Below are 11,270 nucleotides of genomic sequence, written 5' to 3'. Positions count from 1 at the left end.
CTTTAGCGCATTTGATAGGGGATGTGCTGAACCTGAACTAGTTCCATACCAAATTTGAATTTATCAATTTTTTAAGGGGACTCGGAGAATGTTTTCACCTGATCAGGCGGTTTACAAATAAAAATTCGGTCGAAAATTTAAATATTGAAATCGTTTATTTATCCGAAAAATTGCATTTTTCGAGCCCTACATCCTCCCAAATTTGCAACCATGTCGGTAATGTGGTTCTTAATTTGCAACTTGTGGACTAATTTACTGTGAGGCAAAAAACCTCTAAAAAAGGTAAAAGTAAATTTTTCACCAAGTGCCAAAACTATTCCTTTGGCATTTTATCTATTTTTTTCTCCATATCATAATCTAGACCATAATTGAGGTTCTGAAACAAATTTGACCTCATTCGGATTAACCGTTCAGAATAGAATATTTCCATTTTTGCCTTTCTTACTAAAGAAAGGTATAGGGTTTGCTTTTGGCTCCGACTCCAAATCAAGCTTCGTTCTTCAATCGTTTCTCGAGAAATATTCATTCGAAAAATCTGCAAACAATCATGGACGATCGATTTTCGTCGCCTCGTCGACAAGTTGTCAAGTTGAGCTTCACATGCAGACGCGAGTAATGCCGGCGCGTGATGCTGGCGCGTATAGAGTTTTGACACTAGATTACCCCCTTTTTGTACAAGTTGCCCTATCGATTGCTCGTTCATCACACATCGCCTATCATGAAATCATGATTATCTATGCTAAGCTTCAGTGAACGCAAACACGAAGCAAGCAGCTATCCGTTCTGAAGCCCCATGCTCATTCCGTTGCCTTTCTTTTTTTTCTTGCTCATACTCTGATCGATCTCTGAGCGAATGAATTTCTGGTGAACGTCCAAGCTTCCTATGCGACATTGACAACGCACATCGCGGGTTTGGTTTTCTAGCTTTGGTACGAGTCTTTTTGTGTGTTAGTATTTTAGTTCATCGTACCAGCGCACCAAGGCACGCGTCGGCTCGTCGGCAATGACCCAGCGTATGAGCCAAGGTGGTTCACTCGGTACGTTTGCGTTTGTCGTAGTGATCGTCTCACCGAGCGCTCAGTCGCAGTATGCTTCCCAATCTAATCTAATCTAATCTAACCCTATCGCAGCCAGTCTTTCGAGGGCATCCTGGAAAATGCCTTAGGTTGATTAACGCCTAGCATCCTCTTGTCATTATTAACATTTGCAGTGCCCCATTGCAATAGATTCACGGAGAGATCGGCCAGGGCAAATCTAAGAAAATCTTGGTTAATTTAACTAAAAGTATGGGTTAATTTTTTACACAGCTTTTTTTCAACAATCGATTGTTGATTTTGTTAACCCGAAATTGCTGACCACCAGTAGCTAAAATTAACTTTAAAAATAGTTAGAATTGCCATTTTGTTGGTTAATGGCCAAAAAAAAATCTAGCAGTTGACTGCTAGAATATTTTTTTCAGAAAATTAATTATTTTTTTTTTGTTTTCGGCTAAAATATTGTGGGATATTCTGTAAAAATACAGACTGGCCCATATTTTTCAACTATTTTTTAACATTTTTTTTCGTTGTATCAACTGAAATATTTTTGCATGCAGCAAATTATTAGTGGTTTATAACAAAACATTTCTTAATTAAACATAATTTCTATTAGTGTCTATATATATTTTCTTTAATTATTAATCGATACAGGCTGGGCTGAATTTCTAGCTATATTTTTAACTAATGTCTTACTTGAATACATTTTACATTTCCATTCGTACATGTAGTCAATAATTAGCTGTTGTAAGCAATATTTTTATTGAATTTGCATTAAATTTTTATAATAATGCCTCACAAATTAATTTGTTGTCCTTGCACTTATATGTTTTTTATTTTATTATTATTATAAAACATGTTAAAATTGATTAATGTTTAAAAAAAATATATTAAAAAAAGCATTTTACAAATTTTGTTAAACATATTTAAAAATGATGTTTAATTTCTCGTGAATTCCTTAATAGTAGAAACCGAGCAAAATTTTCACCAAGTTTTTAGCTTTTTATTATGTTGTATATAATTAAGTGTTGTATTCACTTACCATCACTGTGAAATCATCCGATAAGTCGTCATCATCTACAACGGTCTCATGTTTAGTTATTTTTCTTGTGGTTGGACACAGAATTTACACCAAAGCGAACCTTTTGCTGCAAATAGACATATGAAATTTATTATTAATTTAATAAAAAAAAAATCCTAATTTCGGCTCTAAACTGATAAAAGGAACGTAAATAAATATAATTATTATGAGGAAACAAGAAATATCAATAATGCTACTAACCAAGCTTGCATTAATTTAACAACTACTTTTGGCAACACACTTTTATTGCATTTTTTCAATTTATTCAACGTACTCCGATTCCTGAAAACAATATTTTGAGTTTTACTTACCAGTTTATTGAGCAGTCTTCTTTCAACAGCATTTTTAAAATATTAATATCTTCTTTTGTATATCTTTTATAAATTTTATTTTTTAGACATTTCCCATCATTCAATTTTTATTTTGATATCTTGTGTACGCATTTCCATGTATTTTATGGTTGATGATTCTGAAAAAATATTTTTTATTAAAATTGTATCCATCGTAAGCACGAAGGTTTTTTATGATTCAGTTTTCTAATTAAAATCACAATAGATAAATTGTTGTGTAAAATTAAACCCATACTTACTTAGATTAACCAACATTTGGTAAATTTGCCCGTGCAAGTATTGTCGTGCAAGAGTTGGCCCGCCTCTTCCTTGCACTGCCCCTCTCTTTCCTCCAAACATTATCATAAAGTCCTCTCGCATCAGAGGTCCCCATTGCGAATATCCTCGTCTTGCTCTTCATAGTTTATCACCTGCAAAGAAATCATCAACAAACTTACTCACCAATTGTACCTCCACAGTTGCAGCAGTGTGCACTTCGATTTGCCACTTCAACTTAGCCAAATATTGTGATTTTCACCATTCACATCCTCTTACTTCACAATTAACAACACAAACTCAACCAATCGACCGCTCTCGTTCGAATCCTGACTTCAAATGACAGACGTAAACAAACCCAAGTTCATCTTCTAAATATTCAACCAATTGAAAATTATATTCAACCAACAAAATTTTTAATTTTCCCATAACCAAAGCTAACAGCAGAGCACGTTCATTCGAGTTCTGGAAATCTGTTTGCTTTTTGCCTTTAGCATTTTCAACTAACAGGTTATTCAATTAATACTGAATTTTAGTTATTTTAACGGAATATTGGCCGTAACAAGTACGTTTTTGTAAAAATTTACGAAAGTAAAATCAACAATTTTAATTGTTAAAATTTCTGGGCACAGTCTCTCCGTGTTGCATTGAAGCATCACAAAACGTTAAAGCGGCCAGGCCAACTGCGTAAAATTTACCGCAAAAATGATTCGTTGAAGTAGATTGAGTTTGAGGACGAATGTTCAAACAACAATACATTTCTGAATCTACAGGGGAGGAAGAAACGTGGGGATCCCCCGCTCACGTTCCTGTTTGTTTTGGCAATTAATCGTTGGGAGCACCATGCTAAGAAGTTTTGGTGCTCCGGGACCCTCTGGGATGGGACATAGTATCCACAAATGGACACTATTTGCCGTGGTTATAGCGCCACAACTCGCTTTCAGTCGCAGTATGCTTCCCAAACCCAAAAACATTGGCATTAGAAAATGTGGAATTGTTTTGCTGACACTCGGAGCCGTGTTCTAGCGTGTTGCTCGTACTGACTCAGAGCAAGGGTGCGATGTAGGTGCAAGTGCAGTTTTGTTCGAGAACCTGCTGCATAACTTATGCAGCATAAGATAGGTCAATGCCCGTTCTTACGCTGAAAGTGGCGAATTTACAAGAGCGGACTCCATCAACTCCAACTCTGGCTCCGAAAATTTTAATTCGATGAAGTTTGATGCGTCGCATCACATGGTTCCGTCGCAGAAATTGCTAATAATTGACAGAGCTCGGGAGTCAGCTTTCATCATCCACCCGATCGTTGAATGCCCACTGACAGCACGCGTCATGATCGTCATTTGGACGCGACCACGCGAAGTTGACACGAAATAATGCGGAGCTCAACACTCAAACAGCCGGGCGACACATCGACTCATGATCTTTCTTGTGCGACTAGGTGTGGTGACAGCAACCATTTGAATGCAGTCATCGGTGCAGGAGATCGGAATTTCGATAGCTCAGTCAAATGTCACCAAAAATGTGGATTTTTTGCAAGCCGTGCATACAACACAAACGATAAGAAGCTTTACTGCCTGTTTTGTTTTCATTTGTTCAAATTGTTTTGTCAGCACCCGCATGTTGACAATTAAAGCGACGATTGTGAAACGTAAACAAAACAAAAGACGAAAACTCTTTATCGGCTGCTACTCTAGCGAATCAAATTAGTTATCAAACTCATTGCAGCGAATCAATTGGGTATGCAAAAAACAGCCTTGAGGACTCATGTTCAACAAACGCTATAAAAACACGCTGTGGGTCATAAATCGGTATCAATTCGTAAGTTGGGATCAACAGTTACACTCGAAAATGAAGATAACTCCTGCGGTAGCAATTTTAGCTGCCTTAGCATTCATTTGCGTTGCAGCGAAACCTCGAACCTGGGGAAAACGTAACGTGGCAGAGGAACAACCACGAGACATGGACGAGCGAAGTGTTGCAGAGGAACAACCTCGTAGCTGGGACAAGCGTAGCGTTGAAGAGGAACAACCTCGTACCTGGGTAAAGCGTAGCGTTGCAGAGGAACAACCTCGTGACTGGGGAAAGCGTAGCGTTGCAGAGGAACAACCTCGTACCTGGGGGAAGCGTAGCGTTGAAGAGAAACAACCTCGTACCTGGGAAAAGCGTAGCGTTGCAGAGGAACAACCTCGTAGCTGGGACAAGCGTAGCGTTGAAGAGGAACAACCTCGTACCTGGGTAAAGCGTAGCGTTGCAGAGGAACAACCTCGTGACTGGGGAAAGCGTAGCGTTGCAGAGGAACAACCTCGTACCTGGGGGAAGCGTAGCGTTGCAGAGGAACAACCTCGTACCTGGGGGAAGCGTAGTGTTGAAGAGGAACAACCTCGTACCTGGGAAAAGCGTAGCGTTGCAGAGGAACAACCTCGTACCTGGGGGAAGCGTAGTGTTGCAGAGGAACAACCTCGTGACTGGGGAAAGCGTAGTGTTGCAGAGGAACAACCTCGTACCTGGGGAAAGCGTAGCGTTGCAGAGGAACAACCTCGTAGCTGGGACAAGCGTAGCGTTGCAGAGGAACAACCTCGTAGCTGGGACAAGCGTAGCGTTGAAGAGGAACAACCTCGTACCTGGGAAAAGCGTAGCGTTGCAGAGGAACAACCTCGTACCTGGGGGAAGCGTAGCGTTGCAGAAGAACAACCTCGTACCTGGGGAAAGCGTAGTGTTGCAGAGGAACAACCCCGTACCTGGGGAAAGCGTAGCGTTGCAGAGGAACAACCTCGTGACTGGGGAAAGCGTAGTGTTGCAGAGGAACAACCCCGTACCTGGGGAAAGCGTAGCGTTGCAGAGGAACAACCACGAGACATGGACGAGCGTAGTGTTGCAGAGGAACAACCTATGGACTAGGGGAGCTAAAACTTTGTAGGGTTACTACTTATTTTTAAACTGATCGAACTGATGCTGACCCTGATTTGAACTTTGAACGCTTCTGTAAATGTAACACTAATAGCAAGACAACACTATTGAGTAAAACGTCGACAAACCCTTTGTACTGAATAAAACGTTTGATTTTAAGACAACAATAACTGCGTTCTATCCTTAAGCAACCGTCAAGCCTGTTAGTTGGACTATGGACAGCTCCAGAAAGAATCTCGATGCTACTACAAATCAACTGGCCTGTACTGAGGTGGATACCAGAGAGTTGTCTTCTGAAAATACTTATCAGAGCTCCTGACAAATTGTCAGAGCAATTGTCTATCTACTCTCGGATAGTTGTATTTTAGAGAACTACTTCTCAGCAAAGCCGACACGCTACATTTTCAAAACTTAATCTTAAGCATTCTTTATGTTTATTTATTTTTTAGAACATTCCCACCCACTACTAGAATGGCGGGCACCGGATGTGGCGGAGCAAAATCCAGCAAATGTTACCACAATCACGAACCAGCCGTTCACCTTGGCCCCCACCCCAAGCCAAACCCAAGAAATGGCACGCCGGGACGAATCGTTTCCTTTGCAAAACACCTGTCAATGTTTGCGAGCTGGATTAAACGAGTATTTTAACACACTTCCTGGGTGCTTCTTCCCTTTCCGCCAAGTTTGTCTTCGCCGGTGACATCCGTCAGGAGGAAATCGCGCGCGCACACTTTTATTTGCCCCAGGGCAGTTTTTGTTACTGAAGATGTTGATTGGATGCACGACAAAGGGCGGCGCACGATGAAGACGGAATTCGATTTTTGTGCGAGGGGTGGAGTTGAATCTGTTTTTTTACGTATTAATTGGTTGGTTGGTTGGTAAAAAATAACAATTTTGGGACTAAATTGCTTCGAAAAATTAAGTATTTATTGAATAAGCATAGTTCAAACTTACAAAAATCAATACAAAAAAATGTTCAAACTAACGCCAATCCAAATATAGTTTAATGTTCAACAGTATTGCATTGAAATGATAGATAATTCATGAATAAAACATTTTTAAATAATGAAAATCAATGAAAATGAAAAATTCCAATTTTGTTTTATTCGGGTTAAAATAACATAACTTCAAAACGGAGAAAACCAAACTTCAGTGTATCTTAGACGAATTCATATGAAATTTTCTGTGTTTCTTTGGAAAAAAAATCTTGGGGTATTTAATCTAATCTAATCTAATCTAACCCTATCGCAACCAGTCTTTCGAGGGCATCCTGGAAAATGCCTTAGGTTGATTAACGCCTAGCACTCTTCTTGTCATTATTAACATTTGCAGTGCCCCAATGCAATAAATTGCTTTGAAACATCACAAACGTTAAAGCGGCCAGGCCAACTGCGTAAAGTTAACCGCAAAGATGATGCGTTGAATTGGATTGAGTTTGAACACGAATGTTCAAACAGCAATACATTTCTGAATCTACAGGGGAGGAAGAAACGTGGGGATCCCCCGCTCACGTTCCTGTTTGTTTAGGCAATTAATCGTTGGGAGCACCATGCTAAGAAGTTTTGGTGCTCCGGGAGCCTCAGGGATGGGACATTGTATTTCCACAAATGCCCAGGACATTATATTCCGTGGTTATAGCGCCACAACTCGCTTGGAAAAAAATCTTGGGGTATTTAAAAGTTATAACTTAAAAACATCAGAAATATTAGGACTCTTAAAAAATTGGTTATAAAGCATTGAAAATGCAAATCATTTTCAAAACATGAAGTTTCAATTTCATTCTGAATTTTTTTTATTTGAGTATGCCCAAAGAAGCCATTTTGCATCATTAGTTTGTCCATATAATTTTCCATACAAATTTGGCAGCTGCCCATACAAAAATGATGTATGAAAATTCAAAAATCTGTACCTTTTGAAGGATTTTTTGATCGATTTGGTGTCTTCGGAAAAGATCTAGGCATAAATAAGGACTAAATTTAAAAAAAAATTATGCGTGGTAAAAAAAATGATTTTAAATTTAACTTTATGTCAACATTACTTGATTTGCAAAAAAAAAAAACACTTTTTTTGATTTTTTTATTTTCCGATATGTTTCTGCATACTTTTCAGAATTTTCCACAACGGGTCAAAAATCTTTGACCGAGTTATGAATTTTTGAATCAATACTGATTTTTTTCTAAAATCGAAATATCGGTCGCAAAATTTTTCCAACTTCATTTTTCGATATAAAATCATATTTGCAATCAAAAAATACTGAAGTGAAATATCGGTTAAGTGCACCGTTTTCAAATTACAGCCATTTTTTGGAAACTTTTTTGAAAATACTCGCGGTTATCAATTTTTTAAAATTATTGTCCATGTTTGCCCTCTTTTGAAAAAATATTTTTGAAAAACTGAAAAAAATCTCCATATATTGCTTTTTTGAACTTTGTTAATACGACCCTTAGTTGCTGAGATATTGCCATGCAAGGGTAATTTTTCCATTTTTTTCTAATGTCGATAATTCATGGCCGATTTTCAATGTTAAAATATGAAACATTCGTGAAATTTTACGATCTTTTTCGAAAACAATATTTCCAATTAAAAAAAATCAAGACTAAAATTTCAAAAGGGCCGAACATTCAATATTACACCTTTTTGAAATGTAAGTCTTGAATTAAAAAAACTGAAAATATTGTTTTCTAAAAGATCGAAAAATTTCCCGAATGTTTTATTACGCAATTCCCACTAACTTGGACTTCGCACTAAATTATTGCTATCGATCGCACTATTGCGACTTGTCACTCTGGCTTGGGAAATTTAAAATTTCCTCAAAAAAGATCAAAGCGAGCCAAGGTATATCGCTTGTTTTTGAGCTGTCATTCGCAATTTTGAAGTGCGAAAGTCCAGTTTGGTGGAAACTGCGACTGGGAATGTAAATAAACAACGAGCGGTTGCCTAGATTTTTGAATTTTTGCTGTCAAAAGTGCGAGAGAAAAGTGCGGGCCAAATCCAAGTTTCAGTGCAAGGATCAGTGTATTTAAACATTAGAAAATCGTGGGTTGTTTAGGCGAGACTTAGAAATAAAAAAATCCCTGTTTTTAAGCCTTTGCATGGCAATATCTCAGCGACTAAAAGTCGTATCAACAAAGTTCAAAAAAGCATTATATTGAGAATTTTCTTAATTTTTTTTATTCAAAAATGTTTTTTCAAAAGTGGGCAAACATGGGCACTAATTTTAAAATATGGATAACTACAACTATTTTCAAAAAAGTAACATAAAAATGGCTATAACTTCAAAACGGTGCACTTTATCAAAATTTCACCCAAGTACTTTTTGATTGAGTCGTGTGGTGTTCGTGGGGGAGATCGGTGGGCAAATCGCCGCGCGAAAATCCGCTTGAAAGTGCTAGAAGATTCTGGAATTCATTAAAAAAGTGTCGCGTCGTGGCCTTGGAAGTTGGGCCAACAGTCGTGTGGTGTTCGTGGGGTAGATCGGTGGGCAAATCGCCGCGCGAAAATCCACGTTAGAATCCGCAAGAAAGTATTGGAAGTTTCTTGAATTTATTGATAGAAAGCTTCGCGTTGTCGTGTATATGTTGAATTTCATTTCGTTTTGAAAGCCCTTCCCATAGCATCGTTGCTCGGATGGCACGCCGGCGGTAAGAAGTAAAAAAATACGGGATTGAGTTAATAATTAAGTTCTTCTCATAGCGTCGAAGATCGGAAAGCAACGATTATGTTTCACTGTCTGGTCTTATCTACCAATAATGAATCGTTGATTGGAAGGTACGCCGCCGGTTTAGTTCGTTTAAGTTATTGTTTTAACTTCATTACAATCGGTTACATGGTGTCCTCTTTTCTTTTAGTTCAAATTTGTTGATAGTAAAAATGTATTCCAACGGGCAGTTTTAGTATTAACTCATCAAACTTTCCATTTTATAAAGAGTAACTATTTTTAAAACTTTACTCGCGTTATCGTATAAACAGTAAAATATTCTGATAAGTCCTTCCCATAGCACTACTGCTCGGTTGGCACGGGTTCGATTAAAAAAAGTTTTTAAATCAATTATGTATCTTTCCGCAGCCAGCTGCCTAAGATTTTTAAAAATTTCAACCGATAAACAAATTGCTTATGGTCGCATCACCTACCACAGTGAATCCTGACCTCATACCCATCTTACTAACCCCTCAAAACTCATGTGATACTTTGTCGGAGACGCAGCCGATTTAGCGGTCCCATCACTCAAGTATCGGACTAACATTCCCATCCACTTCCCCGTGTCTTACCACTGGTCGTGGCCGGCGTCGGTATTGATCAGCATGATAGGGATCTTTGAAAATTGCGAAGGGGTGATGATTGGTTCCTACTTTTCATCTGTGGTCCACGGAGCAATTTTTGGAGGTCCTGGTCAATAACGAAGTAGCAGCTACGGGTAGACACCAATGCTATGCTATGCTATTTCGCTAAAGTACTTTTTGATTGCAAATTTGGTTTTACATCGAAAAATTAAGTTGAAAAATTGTTGCGATCAATATTTCGATTTTTTTTAAAAAATCAGGAACAATAATAAAAAAATAATAATAAAAGGAATAATCAAGCAAAGGAACAAGGCGAAAATAGTAAAGGTAATAAAGCAAAGGAATAAAGTAAGTAAAAAAGCAGATGAGCAAAGGAGTAGAAAGTTGTGTTCAGGCAAGGGAACAAAGGAGTTGAAGGATAAGGTTGAGAATCGTTGAACTAGGCAATTTCGTCCACTACAAAGTACAATATTTGTAGCGAAATGACAAATGATCTGTATGCATTCAAGTAATGGCTTGTTTGACTAAATAATTTAGTCTAAATTGCGTTGCTCTCCCTTCTGCCAATTAATGAATAAACCAACTGAACTCAGCTCAGCTTTCCCGGTGGCCCAGGTCTAGCTGTTTGAAATACTAGGTCATACTTTCTTATCCATGTCCCGAATCTCTAGCCTCGACTGAACCTTTGCCAATCGAGTCCCGCTTCACTTCCAGAAGTGGACCCCCAATTGAAATTCCACAAACTGTAATAAATTTGTTTCGCATTGTCAGATCGACATGTTTGCTCATCAGTTCAGTTGCGTTGGCCAAAGCTCAAACAAACGAAAGTGAGCTTTGAATTAATAACATCGTGGAATGCGGGTGGGGCAATAAATTATGATGATTAATCTCGTAAAATGCAAACACTCGTCCGTGTTGGCTGCAGCCATGATTGATTGGTGATGCTGTATGTGTGTGTGTGTTTGAATATTTGTTCTGAGTCTGACGTTATGTTATATGTTTCGAAACTTGATTCGTTATGAAACTATGTACATGATAGGTTTACAATTTACTTGTTTTGCAGATCAGTTGCAACAATGTTGCGCATTGAGTTGGGTTTTGCAAATGATGCGTTGTTTTGAGTTACAACAGCAATACTGAAGAAAATTTCTTTTTCAGATTCCGTCCAGATTGTGATTTTGATCCATTCAATCAAAATTGACAATCCAATCCCAAATACGTCACTAACAACTTCTTTGCCTATTCGTTTTTAATTTTCAGTGAAATTTGTTTAAAATTACTTCTATTTCCGATAGGTTCATTCCACGGCCATCACTACCACACATTGAGCAATTTTTTCCGCGTTTCTCGTTGTATGCTGAT

General features: G+C 38.2%; 1 protein-coding gene across 2 annotated transcripts; it reads left to right on the top strand.

The window, feature by feature from the left end:
- The first annotated feature begins 4,568 nt into the window (after positions 1-4,568).
- Positions 4,569-5,717, top strand: LOC120419612 (golgin subfamily A member 6-like protein 6). 2 transcript variants are annotated; one of them, XM_052708581.1, is made up of 2 exons: positions 4,569-5,452; positions 5,609-5,717. In XM_052708581.1, the coding sequence occupies exons 1-2, from the start codon at positions 4,569-4,571 to the stop codon at positions 5,616-5,618; spliced, it is 894 nt and encodes a 297-aa protein (XP_052564541.1). In that variant the 3' UTR covers positions 5,619-5,717. The 2 variants fall into 2 exon arrangements, with proteins under 2 accessions (XP_052564541.1, XP_052564540.1); XM_052708580.1 differs by having other exon boundaries at positions 4,569-5,530; positions 5,609-5,708.
- The last annotated feature ends 5,553 nt before the right edge of the window (positions 5,718-11,270 follow it).

Source organism: Culex pipiens, chromosome 2 (assembly GCF_016801865.2).
Source record: "Culex pipiens pallens isolate TS chromosome 2, TS_CPP_V2, whole genome shotgun sequence".
Lineage (NCBI taxonomy): Eukaryota > Metazoa > Arthropoda > Insecta > Diptera > Culicidae > Culex > Culex pipiens.
This window is presented reverse-complemented; position numbering and strand designations above follow the sequence as displayed.

Excerpts from the sequence above, each read along its gene's own strand:
- LOC120419612 (XM_052708580.1), top strand. The coding sequence starts at position 4,569 with ATGAAGATAACTCCTGCGGTAGCAATTTTAGCTGCCTTAGCATTCATT.